Raw genomic sequence first — 19,800 nt, forward strand, 5'->3', positions numbered from 1 at the left:
ATGGGAAAAGGGGTATCAGCAACCGATTGGGATGATGTTCAAACCTGGGTTACAGTTCCTGTTTAAGAATAAATTCAAAAAGTTAAGGATGTGGATTTTCTATGGAAGGTAAACGTTTGGTTTTCACAACGAAGCTCCAGCAACCACGTCCACGAAATAGCTGATTGCTAGTTTTAAATCTATTGGTGCTAAAATTAGAAGAATAGAGGAAATTGTTGATTACTTACTGCATCATAACTGGGACTACTTAATGATGAGACTCAATCATATAATCGAAGTCCCCATCATTTTAGATCTTACAATCTAGGCAGGGATGTCGAGCTTCAGTCCTAAAGGGCCGAGGTCTTTGCACACTTTTGGCACAGTTCAAATGAATTGATGGGACTGAAGCAGGAAAGGTGTGGTGCATGAGGCAGAACACATTGCTCCATTTCTCAGTCCATCCTAAACACCGGCCTGGATGTGGCCCTGGAAGACTGGAGTTGGACATCTGCGATCTAGATCAGAGGTCCCAAAACTTTTTCGGTCAAGACCGGGTCAATTTACTTCAGACTGTTGGGGGGCTGGAATATACATAAACTGATGTTGAAAAACATTACATTGAATCTAGGTATTGATTCCCCCCAATCATGCCCGGAGGAGAACTCCCAGCAGCAGCCATTTAGTCATGTGGCACCCAAAGAAAGTATTTGTGCACCAAACAATGAAGAGTGAAGAATACCCAGGAGACAAACTGCTATCCTGTTGGACAGAAGTGTCACCTGATGCAGATTTGGATGGGAAGCCAGCAGATGACTGCCCGCTGGCTTCTACAGGTGAGAGGGCCGCATCTATAACTTATACATGTTGTGTTTGGAGGCCAGTGAAAAAGCCTTGAGGGGCCGCATTCAGCCCACGGGCCGTAGTTTGAGGACCACTGATCGAGAGGGTAGTGGGTTGGAGACATTAGGGAAGGAGACGCAGGGTTAGCAGATGAGGCAGTAAACCACCACTGCTACCTACAGCAAATTATAGGCTTGTGTGAACAGGTGTGTTTTGAGATGATGGCTTACACTTACCCAACACACATTTTCCATTATCAACCTGTGCGGCATTCTTTGACAACTGCAAAAGACTAAGCACCAGCTTTGCAATGATGCTGTCCTGAGAATTTGCTGAGTAAAAGAAAGACATGGGTTAAAGCTAGGTATGCACAACACCAATCAGATGGTAGAATGAGCACAGCGCATGATGTTAATGGAAGCACTGCTAATATCACTGAACATGCATTCAATATCAGGTTGAGTCTCTCCTGCAAATAACAGCAAGTGCAAACGTGTGCTATGCTTTATCAAGCTGCAAAACAAACCTTATAGATTAGGCATGAAAAAACGAGCTGACATTTTATATATGTTTAGATTTCTTTCAGTGTAATCTAAGCCAGTAGATTCCCGGCCCTCGAAAAATCTGCATATCTAATCACACTAGTCTGAGCATGGGGTTATACGTTGGCACTTAAAGCAGAACCAAATACAGAGAAATAAAGAGAGTTTCACTTACCTGGTGCTTCTGCCAGCCCCTTGCAGCCTTCCTGTCCCACGCCGGTCCTCCACGATCCTCCATTCTCCCGACGCCAGCTACTTTCGGTATCGCCAACACAGCAACGGCACCTGCGCGCCCCAGGCCTGGCGCATCTTTCTCCGCAATAGCGTCCTGCACTATTCGCGTAGGACACTATTGTGGGTGGAAACTCGTAGAAAGATAAGCATGGCTGCCATTGACTTGTAAGCCGACGGAACCAAAAGCAGCTGGCGGCGGAAGAACAGAGGTGCGTGGAGAACCGGCGCGGGACAGGTAGGCTGCAGGGGGCTGGCTGAAGCCCCCGGTAAGTGAAACACTGTTTGTTTGTTTTTTAATATTCAGTGCCTCTTTAACATACACATGCTTATCTCATGGCACATATCACCTCGGGTACCTTTTACACTCACAAAATGGACACCAAAACCCACAGTTTCAGACCTTTTTTCCAATGAGTGTAGTAGCAGTTATTTTCTTATATATTAAATGAAGAAAAGAAAAAGGCGTGGCATCAGAGTTTGAAAAAGGCAAAGGTGTCAAAGTGTGGCTCCGGATGTGAAAAACGTTACAGCCCACGGACTTAGAGCGACTGCCCTAAGCTTTACTTCCAAACCGGCCTGTATCTTTTCTTCAGAAGCTTTAGTATTTTAAGCCTCATCAATGTCCACACACAGATCTCATAGCATGCACACTGTGAAAGTATAGATGGTGTAGTTGTACTAGACACGAAGTATGAGAAGTGACAGAGGGCCAACGCTGTACCTTGGAAATCCCGGACAAGCCCCTTCATCTCATCCTTGTGCTGCTCCAGCTGTTTCCTCAAGTCATTCAGTCCTTCCAGTCTGGTCAGAGGGAGCGAATCGCACACACTCACAGACAGGAAGTGGTTTATTTCCTGAAGACAACAAACACACAAGTTCAAAATTAAATCAAGCAGACCCATGAAGACCAAGAAAGGTTAAAGAACAACTGAAATGAGAAGAATATAGAGGCTGCCATGTTTATTTCCTTTGAAACTATACCAACTGCCTGGTAGCCCTGCTAATCTATTTGGCTGCAGTAGTGTCCGAATTACACCAGAAACAAGCATGCAGCTAATCTTGCCAGACCTGACAATGTTAGAGCACCTGATCTGCATTTGCTCGCTCAGGGTCTATGGCTTAAATTATGGTTAAAAGTATTAGAGGCAGTGCTGCAAGGCAACTGGTATAGTTTAAAAGGAAATAAAATATGGCAGCCTCCATATCCCTCTCGCTTCATTTGTCCTATAACTTTTTAAAGCACTTTATAGCAGATAGGTTTCAGATTGTCGCAGCACATTTTTTCTATCGGGTGTCCACTTTACCTGCAGCTGAATATAGGACTAGTGGCATTTTAAAATCCAATTCCAACCAAAAAATATTTTAGACGGAGTGAAAAGAGCTGCAACCACTTTTTTTTTTTTTGCTGCCATTGTGTTCTTTAGAGTGGATATTGCATACTTCCTTTCCAAACAGGAAGTAAATACTGAACCTCTTTAAAGAACACCTGAACTAAGGTATGTGGAGGCTGTAGTATTTTTTTTTTTTTTACACAATACCAGATGCCTGGCAGCCCTGCTGATCTCTTTGGCTGCAAAAGTGTCAAAAGAATCACACTAGAAACAAGGATGCAGCTAATCCAGTCAAACATCTGTTCAGGGTCTATAACTCAAAGTGTAATTCTGGGCATACACGGTTAGATTTGTCTTATCAATCGAGCCGCTGATGGCTCGATTGATCGTTTCCGACACCCCGCCGTATCGATTCCGCGCTCGATACCGGCGGGCAGAACAAAAGAATAAACGTGCGGAAGATAAGAAGCCGCCCGCGGGGACGAGCGGTAATCGATCCGGACGCCTGCGGGGACGCGCCGGAATCTATTGTGCAGCTCGATTACACGGTAGAAATGTACCGTGTATTCCCAGCATTAGAAGCTGAGGATCAGCAAGACAGCCAGGCAATGTGTGTTGTTCAAATGCAAGCCTTAGGTTTTACCAAAACAGGAAGTAGAAGGCTTCTTACCAGAATAATCACAGAATGTGGAATAAAAACTGCTAATACTTTCCCATCCAAAATTAAAAAAATATCATGCATGGAGTTGAGCTTTAGAGCCAACCTGAACTGAAAAACTTATGAGAGAATTAATTGTGTAGTAGTAATGCTACGTAAAACCATCCTGGAGTCTCATATTCTTACTTTCAGTTTAAGGGCTTAAATTCTAAGTGCAGCCTGTAAACAGCAGCCATGTCAATGTGATCTAAAAAAAATGTTTAATTCAGCTCTCATACAAATAAATAATTTGCTTTTGAACTTTTCAGCATTGTCCTGTCAGGAGTGTTAGTTCAACCAGATACAAGTGTTTGGCTTCAATTTACTTTTCAGGAGAGTTGTTTATAAGAACTTGCAATGAAAGAAAGAAATAAAAGGGGAAGCCAAGCAAGTTCTTTGTACAATTGGTACTGTATGTATCCATGCTTATCTAATCACGTCAAATAGCATTTCAGGTTTAACCACTTCGGGACCACAGTCTTTTCGCCCCTTAAGGACCAGAGCCTTTTTCTCCATTCAGACCACTGCAGCTTTCACGGTTTATTGCTCGGTCATAAAACCTACCACCTAAATGAATTTTACCTCCTTTTCTTGTCACTAATACAGCTTTCTTTTGATGCTATTTGATTGCTGCTGCGAGTTTTACTTTTTATTATATTCATCAAAAAAGACATGAATTTTGTCAAAAAAATGACTTTTTTAACTTTCTGTGCTGACATTTTTCAAATAAAGTAAAATTTCCTATACATTTGAGCGCGAAAGTTATTCTGCTACATGTCTTTGATAAAAAAAAAAACATTCAGTGTATATTTATTGGATTGGGTAAAAGTTATAGCGTTTACAAACTATGGTGCCAAAAGTGAATTTTCCCATTTTCAAGCATCTCTGACTTTTCTGCGCACCTGTCATGTTTCATGAGGGGCTAAAATTCCAGGATAGTACAAATACCCCCCAAATGACCCCATTTTGGAAAGAAGACATCCCAAAGTATTCAGTGAGAGGCATGGTGAGTTCATAGAAGATTTTATTTTTTGTCACAAGTTAGCGGAAAATGACAGTTTGTGACAAAAAAAAAAAAAAAAAAAGTTTCCATTTCTTCTAACTTGCGACAAAAAAAAATGAAATCTGCCACGGACTCACTATGCTCCTCTCTGAATACCTTGAAGTGTCTACTTTCCAGAATGGGGTCATTTGTGGGGTGTGTTTACTGTCCTGGCATTTGGGGGGTGCCTAATTGTAAGCACCCCTGTAAAGCCTAAAGATGCTCATTGGACTTTGGGCCCCTTAGCGCAGTTAGGCCGCAAAAAAGTGCCACACATGTGGTATTGCCGTACTCAGGAAAAGTAGTATAATGTGTTTTGGGGTGTATTTTTACACATACACATGCTGGGTGGGAGAAATATCTCCGTAAATGACAATTTTTTTATTTTTTTTACACACAATTGTCTATTTATAGAGATATTTCTCCCACTCAGCATGGGTATGTGGAAAAATACACCCCAAAACACATTATACTACTTCTCCTGAGTACGGCGATACCACATGTGTGGCACTTTTTTGCACCCTAACTGCGCTAAGGGGCCCAAAGTCCAATGAGTACCTTTAGGATTTCACAGGTCATTTTGAGAAATTTCGTTTCAAGACTACTCCTCACGGTTTAGGGCCCCTAAAATGCCAGGACAGTATAGGAACCCCACAAATTACCCCATTTTAGAAAGAAGACACCCCAAGGTATTCCGTTAGATGTATGGTGAGTTCATAGAAGATTTTTTTTTTTTGTCACAAGTTAGCGGAAATTGATTGTAATTGTTTTTTTTCACAAAGTGTCATTTTCCGCTAACTTGTGACAAAAAATAAAATCTTCTATGAACTCGCCATTCTCCTAACGGAATACCTTGGGGTGTCTTCTTTCTAAAATGGAGTCATTTGTGGGGTTCCTATACTGCCCTGGCATTTTAGGGGCCCTAAACCGTGAGGAGTAGTCTTGAAACCAAATGTGGCAAAATGACCTGTGAAATCCTAAAGGTACTCATTGGACTTTGGGCCCCTTAGCGCACTTAGGGTGCAAAAAAGTGCCACACATGTGGTACCGCCGTACTCAGGAGAAGTAGTATAATGTGTTTTGGGGTGTATTTTTACACATACCCATGCTGGGTGGGAGAAATATCTCTGTAAATGACAATTATTTGATTTTTTTTACACACAATTGTCCATTTACAGAGAGATTTCTCCCACCCAGCATGGGTATGTATAAAAATACACCCCAAAACACATTATACTACTTCTTCTGAGTACGGCGATACCACATGTGTGACACTTTTTTGCAACCTAGGTGCGCTAAGGGGCCTAACGTCCTATTCACAGGTCATTTTGAGGCATTTGGATTCTAGACTACTCCTCACGGTTTAGGGCCCCTAAAATGCCAGGGCAGTATAGGAACCCCACAAGTGACCCCATTTTAGAAAGAAGACACCCCAAGGTATTCTGTTAGGAGTATGGTGAGTTCATAGAAGATTTTTTTTTTGTCACAAGTTAGCGGAAAATGACACTTTGTGAAAAAAAAAACAATACATATCAATTTCCGCTAACTTGTGACAAAAAATAAAATCTTCTATGAACTCATCATACACCTAAAAGAATACCTTGGGGTGTCTTCTTTCTAAAATGGGGTCACTTGTGGGGTTCCTATACTGCCCTGGCATTTTAGGGGCCCTAAACCGTGAGGAGTAGTCTTGAACCCAAATGTCTCAAAATGACCTGTGAAATCCTAAAGGTACTCATTGGACTTTGGGCCCCTTAGCACAGTTAGGCTGCAAAAAAGTGTCACACATGTGGTATCGCCGTACTCAGAAGAAGTAGTATAATGTGTTTTGTGGTGTATTTTTACATATAACCATGCTGGGTGGGAGAAATATCTCTGTAAATGACACATTTTTGATTTTTTTTACACACAATTGTCCATTTACAGAGAGATTTCTCCCACCCAGCATGGGTATGTGTAAAAATACACCACAAAACACATTATACTACTTCTCCTGAGTATGGCGATACCACATGTGTGACACTTTTTTGCAGCCTAGGTGCGCTAAGGGGCCCAACGTCCTATTCACAGGTCATTTTGAGGCATTTGTTTTCTAGACTACTCCTCACGGTTTAGGGCCCCTAAAATGCCAGGGCAGTATAGGAACCCCACAAGTGACCCCATTTTAGAAAGAAGACACCCCAAGGTATTCCGTTAGGGGTATGGTGAGTTCATAGAAGATTTTATTTTTTCTCACAAGTTAGTGAAAAATGACACTTTGTGAAAAAAACAATAACAATCCAATTTCCGCTAACTTTTGACAAAAAATAAAATATTCTATGAACTCATCATACACCTAACAGAATACCTTGGGGTGTCTTCTTTCTAAAATGGGGTCACTTGTGGGGTTCCTATACTGCCCTGGCATTTTACGGGCCCAAAACTGTGAGTAGTCTGGAAACCAAATTTCTCAAAATGACTGTTCAGGGGTATAAGCATCTGCAAATTTTGATGACAGGTGGTCTATGAGGGGGCAAATTTTGTGGAATCGGTCATAAGCAGGGTGGCCTCTTAGATGACAGGATGTATTGGGCCTGATCTGATGGATAGGAGTGCTAGGGGGGTGACAGGAGGTGATTGATGGGTGTCTCAGGGGGCGGTTAGAGGGGAAAATAGATGCAATCAATGCACTGGGGAGGTGATCGGAAGGGGGTCTGAGGGGGATCTGAGGGTTTGGCCGAGTGATCAGGAGCCCACACGGGGCAAATTAGGGCCTGATCTGATGGGTAGGTGTGCTAGGGGGTGACAGGAGGTGATTGATGGGTGTCTCAAGGTGTGATTAGAGGGGGGAAATAGATGCAAGCAATGCACTGGCGAGGTGATCAGGGCTGGGGTCTGAGGGCGTTCTGAGGTGTGGGCGGGTGATTGGGTGCCCGCAAGGGGCAGATTAGGGTCTAATCTGATGGGTAACAGTGACAGGTGGTGATAGGGGGTGATTGATGGGTAATTAGTGGGTGTTTAGAGGAGAGAATAGATGTAAACAATGGATTTGGGAGGTGATCTGATGTCGGATCTGCGGGCGATCTATTGGTGTGGGTGGGTGATCAGATTGCCCGCAAGGGGCAGGTTAGGGGCTGATTGATGGGTGGCAGTGACAGGGGGTGATTGATGGGTGGCAGTGACAGGGGGTGATTGATGGGTGATTGACAGGTAATCAGTGGGTTATTACAGGGGAGAACAGATGTAAATATTGCACGGGCGAATTGATAAGGGGGGGGTCTGAGGGCAATCTGAGCGTGTGGGCAGGTGATTGGGTGCCCGCAAGGGGCAGATTAGGGTCTAATCTGATGGGTAACAGTGACAGGTGGTGATAGGGGGTGATTGATGGGTAATTAGTGGGTGTTTAGAGGAGAGAATAGATGTAAACAATGGATTTGGGAGGTGATCTGATGTCGGATCTGCGGGCGATCTATTGGTGTGGGTGGGTGATCAGATTGCCCGCAAGGGGCAGGTTAGGGGCTGATTGATGGGTGGCAGTGACAGGGGGTGATTGATGGGTGGCAGTGACAGGGGGTGATTGATGGGTGATTGACAGGTAATCAGTGGGTTATTACAGGGGAGAACAGATGTAAATATTGCACGGGCGAATTGATAAGGGGGGGGTCTGAGGGCAATCTGAGCGTGTGGGCAGGTGATTGGGTGCCCGCAAGGGGCAGATTAGGGTCTAATCTGATGGGTAACAGTGACAGGTGGTGATAGGGGGTGATTGATGGGTAATTAGTGGGTGTTTAGAGGAGAGAATAGATGTAAACAATGGATTTGGGAGGTGATCTGATGTCGGATCTGCGGGCGATCTATTGGTGTGGGGGGGTGATCAGATTGCCCGCAAGGGGCAGGTTAGGGGCTGATTGATGGGTGGCAGTGACAGGGGGTGATTGATGGGTGGCAGTGACAGGGGGTGATTGATGGGTGATTGACAGGTAATCAGTGGGTTATTACAGGGGAGAACAGATGTAAATATTGCACGGGCGAATTGATAAGGGGGGGGTCTGAGGGCAATCTGAGCGTGTGGGCAGGTGATTGGGTGCCCGCAAGGGGCAGATTAGGGTCTAATCTGATGGGTAACAGTGACAGGTGGTGATAGGGGGTGATTGATGGGTAATTAGTGGGTGTTTAGAGGAGAGAATAGATGTAAACAATGGATTTGGGAGGTGATCTGATGTCGGATCTGCGGGCGATCTATTGGTGTGGGGGGGTGATCAGATTGCCCGCAAGGGGCAGATCAGGGGCTGATTGATGGGTGGCAGTGACAGGGGGTGATTGACGGGTGATTGACAGGTGATTGACAGGTGATTGACAGGTGATTGACAGGTGATCAGGGGGGATAGATGCATACAGTACACGGGGGGGGGGGTCTGGGGGGGGTCTGGGGAGAATCTGAGGGGTGGGGGGGTGATCAGGAGGGAGTAGGGGGCAGATTAGGGACTTAAAAAAAAAATAGCGTTGACAGATAGTGACAGGGAGTGATTGATGGGTGATTAGGAGGGTGACTGGGTGCAAACAGTGGTCTGGGGGGTGGGCAGGGGGGGGTCTGAGGGGTGCTGTGGGCGATCAGGGGGCAGGGGGGGGGGAAATCAGTGTGTTTGGTGCAGACTAGGGTGGCTGCAGCCTGCCCTGGTGGTCCCTCGGACACTGGGACCACCAGGGCAGGAGGCAGCCAGTATAATAGGCTTTGTATACATTACAAAGCCTATTATACACTGTTGCAGCGGCGATCCGGATGCCAGTAACCCGCCGGCGCTTCCGAACGGCCGGCGGGTTACGGCGAACGGGGGGCGGAGCCAGTCCCCGGCGGCTGATCGCGTCACGAATGACGCGATCGCCGCATAGCCACTCCCGCAGCCGCCCCCGCCGATGGGCGTATTGCGGTCGTTTGGGCCCAGACTTTGCCGCCGCCCATCGGCTGGGGGCGGTCGTTATGTGGTTAAGATTACACCTATTATTTTAGGTTAGTGATGAAGGCATACCTCTAAAAGTGAAAACGGCCCCTTGCTGTATTTTATCTTCTGGTGGGCCTGACGCAAGTCCTTAAACAGAGGGTGGTCCGGAAAAGGGTCTAATAGTTTGATGGTGTGGTAGATATTTTCATTTGTTTGGCTTTCAATGACCAAAAAAGTCAGCAAGTCACAGACCTGTAAGATATACCATTTTAAGATTTGATATAAACAAATATATACAGTATTAAAAAAATATATCACTTTTACTGGACACTTGTACTTTGTACTTTTACTCGCACTAGGTTAAGTAAAGTAAATGGAGCAAAGCCCACAGAACGTCTGCGATTTGCAGAAATCGCAAACGCAGCACCTGCAGCATTTTTAGAGCGATTTAATAGAGCAAACTGTTAGTCCCGCTTTCCTCAAAAATGCTCCAGAATCGCTTGTTCTAAAGTTGCAAAATCACTCTCTGCATTTTGCAATTTTTCAATTGGAAGTGGGCATCCAGCCTTAGGTGTGTGTTACGCAGGCAGCAAAGCTGCTAGCAACTAGCTGCTATTACTGACATCCCCATTAAACTTTACAGAAGGTTACTCGCAGCTACTAGTTGCGGCAACTGAGTTGCACATGAGAAATAGCCCTTACTGCTAGGCAGGTACGCAGTAAACCACTACAGGGTCTCTTTAACGTGAGTCTTGAAGGACAGCTGACAAATATCCACAGATATTTGGATATTTTCTTGGTTAGTCTGCGTTTTTTACGTTTGTACTAAGGTACAGGCAAGAGAGATCATGGAAAGAGATGTTCTGTATGCATGCATGTTACGTTTCAGCAATGCTGGATCATCTGTTAGAGAAAATAGGGCACAGTTTTGGGCCAAATATTGACCAGGGATGAGCTCCGCAATGTGGCATCTGAATTCCAAATTAAACGGAAGCTTTACACTTGCGGTTTGCAGCAGAAGAGGTTAACTCACCGTCGTTGCCGCCTCAAGTTACTGCGCTCCACGTTGCGTTCCATCATTCCAATACTTCTTCCTCCAACGATGGAAGGAGGACGTTTTGGAAGTGGAAGGCGACATGGAGCGCAGCGTAAAGAGGCAGCAACATAGGTGAGTTAACCCCTTCTGCAGCAAACCACAAGTGTAAAGCTTCTGTTTCATTCATATTCCAAATTGCGGAGCTCATCCCTAATGATTATTATTATTTAGTATTTATATAGTGCCAGCATCTTCCACAGCGCTGTACAAAATATATTGTCTTGTTACTGAAACACTGTCCCTCAGAGGGGCTCACACTCTAATCCCTGCCATAGCCATATGTCTATGTATGTATCGTGCAGTGTATGTATTGTAGTCTAGGGCCAAGTTTGGGGGGGATGCCAGTTAACTTATCTGTAGGTTTTTTGGGATGTGGGAGGAAACCGAAGTTCCTGGAGGAAACCCACGCAGACACAAGAGCACATACTAACTAACAGTGCAGATAGTGCCTTGGCTGGGATTTAAACTGCATGATTCTAGAAAAGGACTCTAACAACCCTCTTACCCAACACAATATTACAGTTTCTATTAATAACCACAGCATTTGTGTTTGAGAGAGAATACCTGTGATCTCAGATCATGTACCTGCTCCTTTATTTCCGCGCGACTGTTTGCTAGCGGGATGAGACTGCCCACAATGACATGCAGATGATTCTCCAGAGCATCTTTGCAGAAAGTGATGGCGGTCCGACAAACACGATCCAAAAGGTCAAGACACAGCATGAACGTGCGAGCCGTCACATCATCCATAGCTTTCACATTTCTGATGGGCACAAAAGGGGAATGATCACAAAACACAACTGTAATAAGGGTAAGATGATCAGGACTTCTGACACACAATAAAAACGGCAGAATCTTCATTAGCCACATACAGTATACACCAGGTCACAGGGATGCTGTACAGAGGGGGAAATGGGGTGGAGCTGCAAATAGAGGAAGCAATTTCTGGATAATACAGTCCAACAAGAAAAAAAAACAACCAGGAGAATCAACATCTGAACCTCGTTAAAACCTCCAATTTATTGCACAAATCCATAAAATTCTTCTTCTAAGAAACATTTGCATAGTACAGGTAGTCCCCGACTTACGAACGCCTGACTTCAGTGTGGATTCAGCGTTTCCATGGGAACAAGCCCCCAATTTTTTTTTTCAAATTGGACTTGTAGTTTTTGAGAAAATTAATTTTAAAAAATGTAAAGAAAAAATGGCTTTTAAACTTGTATACTTAGTTTGTAGAAAGGACTATAATGTGGACATAAAGCACAAAATCTTGATACAAAAATATCCAAAATCTTTATTTGACACAGTTACAAATTTCTTAAAAAATGTTACAAATTCCTGTGATTACTTATGCAAATGAGGAGCATCCTGCAGAGACCTCCTTTTTTAAGAAATTTGTAACTGTGTCAAATAAAGATTTTGGATATTTTTGTATCAAGATTTTGTGCTTTATGTCCACATTATAGTCCTTTCTACAAACTAAGTGAATTTTTTGAGGTGAGGTGGATCACATCAAAAAGGACCAAAAGGTTTTTTAGTCTTTTTCCTACATAAATATAAAAAGGACATTATCCCAACTATAATATTAAACTTGTATAAGCAGGCACAGAGGGTAGAGGTGACACAGAGGGGGAAACTGGAGGCACAGAGGAGGTACAGGGGACAGAGATACCCGTGTTTCCCCTAAAGTAAGACATCCCCTGAGAATAAAACCTAGCAGGAATTTCAAGAATGCTTGAAATGTAAGACATTCTCAGAATTTAAGCCCTAGCTAGGCAGCATCCCACATGACACCAGCAAGTCACGCTCAATACAAAGCCTGAATACAGGAGAGCAGCAGTAGAATGTGAGTTCTATTCAGTCCTATATGTGTGTCAGGCAATTTGTGTTTTTGTTGGAGCCATCCCTCCTGATCTGTCACGATAAGCATCAGCAGCACTTCACCTCTTCCCAGGACACACAGCTTATCCTGTCATAGCTCTGGGGAGTCTGACAGAGTTCTCTGCCTGCAAGAAATAAACTCTTACCTACATGATCAGCAGAATCAATTTCTTGTGATTGAGAGCCAATATCTGCAAACCACAAGCTCTGTGTATGTTGCACATGGCATACAGTATGTACATTTTGTATAGGAAAAATACCAGTGTGTTTGCCCCAAAATAAGACATCCTCTGAAAATAAGCCCTAGCAGATCTTTTAGAGCAAAAATTAATATAAGACAGTGTCTTATTTTCGGGGAAACACGGTAGCACATTGTTCCGACTTAAGAACAGATTCAGGTTAAGAATGAACCTACAGTCCCGATCTCAATCATTAACCGGGGACTGCCTGTATATCACCTTACAAAACGGCTCAAGCCACATACAGTGGGTTGCAAAAGTATTCGGCCCCCTTGAAGTTTTCCACATTTTGTCACATTACTGCCACACACATACATCAATTTTATTGGAATTCCACGTGAAAGACCAATACAAAGTGGTGTACAAATGAGAAGTGGATCGAAAATCATACATCATTCCAAAAATTTTCTACAAATAAATAACTGCAAAGTGAGGTGTGTGTAATTATTTGGCCTCCTGAGTCAATACTTTGTAGAACCACCTTTTGCTGCAATTACAGCTACCATTCTTTTAGGGTATGTCTCTACCAGCTTTGCACATCTAGAGACTGAAATCCTTGCCCATTCTTCTTTGCAAAACAGCTCCAGCTCAGTCAGATTAGATGGACAGCGTTTGTGAACAGCAGTTTTCAGATCTTGCCACAGATTCTTGATTGGATTTAGATCTGGACTTTGACTGGGCCATTCTAACCCATGGATATGTTTTGTTTTAAACCATTCCATTGTTGCCCTGGCTTTATGTTTAGGGTCGATGTCCTGCTGGAAGGTGAACCTCCGCCCCAATCTCAAGTCTTTTGCAGTCTCCAAGAGGTTTTCTTCCAAGTTTGCCCTGTATTTGGCTCCATCCATCTTCCCATCAACTCTGACCAGCTTCCCTGTCCCTGCTGAAGAGATGTACCCCCCAAGCATGATGCTGCCACCACCATATTTGACAGTAGGGATGGTGTGTTCAGAGTGATGTGCAGTGTTAGTCTTTCGCCACACAGAGTTTTGCATTTTGGCCAAAAAGTTCCATTTTGGTCTCATCTGACCAGAGCACTTTCTTCCACATGGTTGCTGTGTCCAACACATGGCTTGTGGCAAACTGCAAACGGGACTTCTTATGCTTTTCTGTTAACAATGCCTTTCTTCTTGCCACTCTTCCATAATTGCCAACTTTGTACAGTGCATGACTAATAGTTGTCCTATGGACAGAGTCTCCCACCTGAGCGGTAGATCTCTGCAGCTCGTCCAGAGTCACCATGGGCCTCTTGACTGCATTTCTGATCAGCGCTCTCCTTGTTCGGCCTGTGAATTTAGGTGGATGGCCTTGTCTTGGTAGGTTTACAGTTGTGCCATACTCCTATTTCTGAATGATCGCTTGAACAGAGCTCCGTGGGATGTTCAAGGCTTTGGAAATCTTTTTGTAGCCTAAGCCTGCTTTAAATTTCTCAATAACTTGATCCCTGACCTGTCTTGTGTGTTCTTTGGACTTCACGGTGTTGTTGCTCCCAATATTCTCTTAGACAACCTCTGAGGCCCTCACAAAGCAGCTGTATTTGTACTGACATTAGATTACACACAGGTGCACTCTATTTAGTTATTAGCACTCATCAGGCAATGTCTATAAGCAACTGACTGCACTCAGATCAAAGGGGGCCGAATTATTATGCACACACCACTTTGCAGTTATTTGTAAAAAAAAATTTGGAATCATGTATGATTTTCATTCCACTTCTCACATGTACACCACTTTGTGTTGGTCTTTCACGTGGAATTCCAATAAAATTGATTCAGGTTTGTGGCAGTAATATGACAAAATGTGGAAAACTTCAAAGGGGGCCGAATACTTTTGCAAGCCACTGTATATAAGGAGGAGCCAAAGGATGGCCAAGAAAAGTTTTGTGTCACCACAGGCACTTTTTCAGGACTACTGACAGACGAAGTAAATACTGAAAATAGATGTTCAAACTGATGAACATACAATACTCTTCCTAAAACAGATTCCAAAAACAAATCAGAATCTGTCCTCCAAATACATCCAGTGACTGCGGAGACACATGATTCTTAAAGCACACCTAAGGGATAAGGAGGCTGACATACGCATTTCCTTTTAAACCATGCACATTGCCTGGCTGTCCTGCTGATCCTCTGCCTCTAATACTTTTAGCCATAGACCATGAACAAGCATGCAGATCAGAGGTTTCTAACCAAGGTCTGATTTGATTAGCTGCATGCTTGTTTCATGTGTGTGATTCAGGGAATTCTGAAGCCAAAAAGATCAGCACGGCTGCCAGGCAACTGGTATTGTTTAACAAGAAATAAATGCTTCAGCCTCCATATCGGTCTCTAATGCTGGGGATACACGGTACGTTTCTGTACCGTGTATCGACCAGCTGATCCGGCCAGCTGATAATATTCAGCTGGCCCAATCATGCCGCTCGACCCGCGCCCGCTCGATTCCCGCCGGCGGACAAAGGCAGGGAATCGAGCGGTGATAAGGAAGCTCCGCATAAAACGAGCCGAGTATGCACGGCATTAGTGACAAGTAACATACACACCTGCTGTTGATCTGGTGGATCAGAGTGTAAATGATATCTCTGAGGACAAAGGCCCAAGCCCCGCCCAGGCCATCTTTAATTTCCACCAGAAGCAGATTGACGAATAGATGATAAATGGTGAGGATACGATGCTTCTTGTACACATTGCTGCTCTCTGACGCTTGCTTGCATATAGACAGCAGAATCTTCTGGAAAGAGTCCTGGAACAAAAACAAACCCATATAGACAAATACTAATTTCAATAACATCCAGTCGTTTATAATTAAGGACCTCAGGAACAGCACCGACTGGATAATCTGCTCCGATACAGACCTTAACCACAGAACACAGAATCACAAGAGGATGCAGAGGAGGAGGAGGAGACAGAAACCAAGGGGAAAAAAAGACTTACTATTGGGTATTTTTTAATTTCAACATTTTATCAGGAAACAATGTTAAACATTTATTAAAGTTGGGTGAGGAATATATGGAAACTATCAACACAGAACAGACCCATTCCAATTTAAAGGACGGTAAAGGAAACATTGGTGGGTGGGGTAACTGCAATCCTCAAGGTGAGAAAGACCATACCACCCAATTTTTAGAGATAAAAAAGAGGGACAATAAGACACGCCCCTGCCACAACTCTAACCATCATAACTCTCGCTATGCATATCACAAAGAATTCAGAATCAATAGATGTGGTTTTATCATTCAAACCACACTGGTCCTTTCTATCATATTTCTTATTTTGAAAGGTTAAAATGAAGAAAAACTATCAATTTAATTAATAGGAATAAAGATTAGAATCAATTAAACACCTTTTTCAGTATAAAAATAAATATATGAACACAGATCTGTATCAGTTTTGAAAAAGGGACAAATTCAGGGAAAAGAGGGACAGAGGGATTTGGTTCCCAAAAAGGGACTGTCCCTTCAAAAGAGGGACAGTTGGGAGCTATGTGAATGACATCCATTGGTTCGGCTGTAATGCTGGGCATACACGGTGAGTTGTTTCTTATCAATCGAGAAGCTGATGGCTCGATTGATAAATTTCCGACGTGTCCGATCACCGCGCCGGATCGATACCGCGCTCAATCCCCGCAGGCGGACAATGGAAGAAACGAGCGTCAGATAAGGAAGCGCCCGTGACGAGCGGGGACACGCTGGTATCGAGCCAGCGGCTCGATACCAGCGCACAAACGAGCCGTGTATGCCCAGCATAAGTCACTTGGCAGGCATGGCTACAGCAGGAACTGCAGGGTGCACTGCCAGAGGCTAGCTGTTATTTGTCAGGAAGTGGGTTACACAGCAGTCCCAGGAACACCTTATGCATTCTACTACTGTAAGCATCAAAACCGCTTTGCAATATAATAAAATGCAATGATAAACATATGACCTGAACGATTCAACTCCATGCCTCCTATAAAGAAAAACTCCTTCCTGAGGAGGAACAGTGCATACACAACCTCCCCTCTGCTGCCTGCGAGGAATAGCTTTACAATTACAAACATGCATAAATAATAGGAAGGGGCTTTTTAAGATTACTTTAACCACTTAAGGACCGCAGTCTTTTCACCCCTTAAGGACCAGAGCCTTTTTTCCATTCAGACCACTGCAGCTTTATTGGTTTATTGCTCAGTCATACAAGCTACCATCTAAATGAATTTTACCTCCTTTTCTTGTCACTAATACAGCTTTCTTTTGGTGCCATTTGATTGCTGCTGCGATTTTTACTTTTTATTATATTCATCAAAAAAGACATGAATTTTGGCAAAAATAATGATTTTTTTAACTTTCTGTGCTGACATTTTTCAAATAAAGTAAAATTTCTGTATACATGCAGCGCGAAAAATGTGGACAAACATGTTTTTGATAAAAAAAAACCCCATTCAGTGTATATTTATTGGTTTGGGTAAAAGTTATAGCGTTTACAAACTATGGTGCAAAAATTGAATTTTCCCATTTTGAAGCATCTCTCTCATTTCTGAGCACCTGTCAGGTTTCATGAGGTGCTAGAATTCCAGGATAGTATAAATACCCCTCAAATGACCCCATTTTGGAAAGAAGACACCCCAAAGTATTCACTAAGAGGCATGGTGAGTTCATAGAAGATTTTATCTTTTGTCACAAGTTAGCGGAAAATGACACTTTGTGACAAAAAATAAAAATAAAAAAAAGTTTCCATTTCTGCTAACTGGTGACAAAAAAAAATGAAATCTGCCACAGACTCACCATGCCCCTCTCTGAATACCTTGAAGTGTCTAGTTTCCAAAATGGGGTCATTTGTGGGGTGTGTTTACTGTCCTGGCATTTTGGGGGGTGCTAAATTGTAAGCACCCCTGTAAAGCCTAAAGGTGCTCATAGGACTTTGGGCCCCTTAGCGCACCTAGGCTGCAAAAGAAATGTCACACATGTGGTATCGCCTTACTCAGGAGAAATAGTATAATGTGTTTTAGGGTGTATTTTTACACATACCCATGATGGGTGGGAGAAATATCTCTGTAAATGAGATTTCTTTTGATTTTTTTACACACAATTGTCCATTTACAGAGATATTTCTCCCACCCAGCATGGGTATGTGTAAAAATACACCCCAAAACACATTATACTACTTCTCCTGAGTACGGCGATACCACATGTGTGACACTTTTTTGCACCCTAACTGCGCTAAGGGGCCCAAAGTCCTATGAGTACCTTTAGGATTTCACAGGTCATTTAGAGGCATTTATTTTCTAGACTACTCCTCACGGTTTAGGGCCCCTAAAATGCCAGGACAGTATAGGAACCCTACAAGTGACCACATTTTAGAAAGAAGACACCCCAAGGTATTCCGTTAGTAGTATGGTGAGTTCATAGAAGATTTCATTTTTTTTTTTCACAAGTTAGCGGAAATTGATTTTTATTGTTTTTTTCACAAAGTGTCATTTTCCATTAACTTGTGACAAAAAATAAAATCTTCTATGAATTTCCCATACACCTAATTGAATACCTTGGGGTGTCTTCTTTCTAAAATGGGGTCACTTGTGGGGTTCCTATAATGCCCTGGCATTTTAGGGGCCCTAAACCGTGAGGAGTAGTCTAGAAACCAAATGCCTCAAAATGACCTGTGAAATTCTAAAGGTACTCATAGGACGTTGGGCCTCTTAGCGCACCTAGGTTGCAAAAAAGTGTCACACATGTGGTATCGCCGTACTCAGGAGAAGTAGTATAATGTGTTTTGGGGTGTATTTTTACACATACCCATGCTGGGTGGGAGAAATATCTCTGTAAATTAAAATGTTTTGATTTTTTTACACACAATTGTTCCTTTACAGAGATATTTCTCCCATCCAGCATGGGTATGTGTAAAAATACACCCCAAAACACATTATACTACTTCTCCTGAGTACGGCGATATCACATGTGTGACACTTTTTTGCAGCCTAGGTGCGCTAAGGGGCCCAACGTCCTATTCACAGGTCATTTTGAGGCATTTGGTTTCTAGACTACTCCTCACGGTTTAGGGCCCCTAAAATGCCAGGGCAGTACAGGAACCCCACAAGTGACCCCATTTTAGAAAGAAGACACCCCAAGGTATTCCGTTAGGTGTATGGTGAGTTCATAGAAGATTTTATTTTTTGTCACAAGTTAGTGGAAAATGACACTTTGTGAAAAAAAAACAATACAAATCAATTTCCGCTAACTTTTGACAAAAAATAAAATCTTCTATGAACTCGTCATACACCTAACGGAATACCTTGGGGTGCCTTCTTTCTAAAATGGGGTCACTTGTGGGGTTCCTATACTGCCCTGGCATTTTAGGGGCCCAAAACCACGAGGAGTAGTCTGGAAACCTAATGCCTCAAAATGACTGTTCAGGGGTATAAGCATCTGCAAATTTTGATGACAGGTGGTCTATGAGGGGCCGAATTTTGTGGAACCGGTCATAAGCAGGGTGGCTTCTTAGATGACAGGTTGTATTGGCACTGAAGTGCAGGAATGTTCTCAAATCGTGACCTGGACATGGCAATTAAGTCGTACCAGCAGTAATCAGAAAAAAAAATTCTGTCACTGCGGTGGGGCGGGTGAGGGTTTGGCCGGGTGATCAGAAGCCCGCAGGGGGCATATTAGGGCCTGATCTGATGGGTAGCAGTGACAGGGGGTGACGGGGTGGTTGATAGGTGATCAGTAGGTGATTACAGAGGAGAATATATGCAAGCAATGCACTGGCGAGTTGATCAGAGGGGGTCTGGGGGGCTAATTGAGGGTGTGGGCGGGTGATTGGGTGCCCGCAAGGGGCAGATTAGTGTCTGATCTGATGGGTAGCAGTGACAGTTGGTGACGGGGTGATTGATGGGTGATCAGTGGATGATTAGAGGGGAGAACAGATGTAAACAATGCACTTTCGGAGGTGATCTGAGGGTGGGTCTGCACGCAATCTGAGGGTGTGGGTGGGTGATCAGGTGCCCACAAAAGGCAGGTTAGGGTCTGATCTGA

At 43.6% G+C, this 19,800-nt stretch overlaps 1 protein-coding gene across 1 annotated transcript in view; it reads right to left on the reverse strand.

The window, feature by feature from the left end:
- The window catches only part of ATM (ATM serine/threonine kinase), a 216,521-nt gene that overhangs the window by 101,011 nt on the left and 95,710 nt on the right, over window positions 1-19,800 (reverse strand). The window contains 5 exon segments of the mRNA XM_068266920.1: window positions 1,059-1,154; window positions 2,320-2,452; window positions 9,675-9,839; window positions 11,269-11,446; window positions 15,343-15,542. Coding sequence (XP_068123021.1) covers window positions 1,059-1,154; window positions 2,320-2,452; window positions 9,675-9,839; window positions 11,269-11,446; window positions 15,343-15,542 — 772 coding nt within the window.

The sequence above is a fragment of the Hyperolius riggenbachi genome, chromosome 2 (genome assembly GCF_040937935.1).
Source record: "Hyperolius riggenbachi isolate aHypRig1 chromosome 2, aHypRig1.pri, whole genome shotgun sequence".
In the NCBI taxonomy this organism is placed as follows: Eukaryota; Metazoa; Chordata; class Amphibia; order Anura; family Hyperoliidae; genus Hyperolius; species Hyperolius riggenbachi.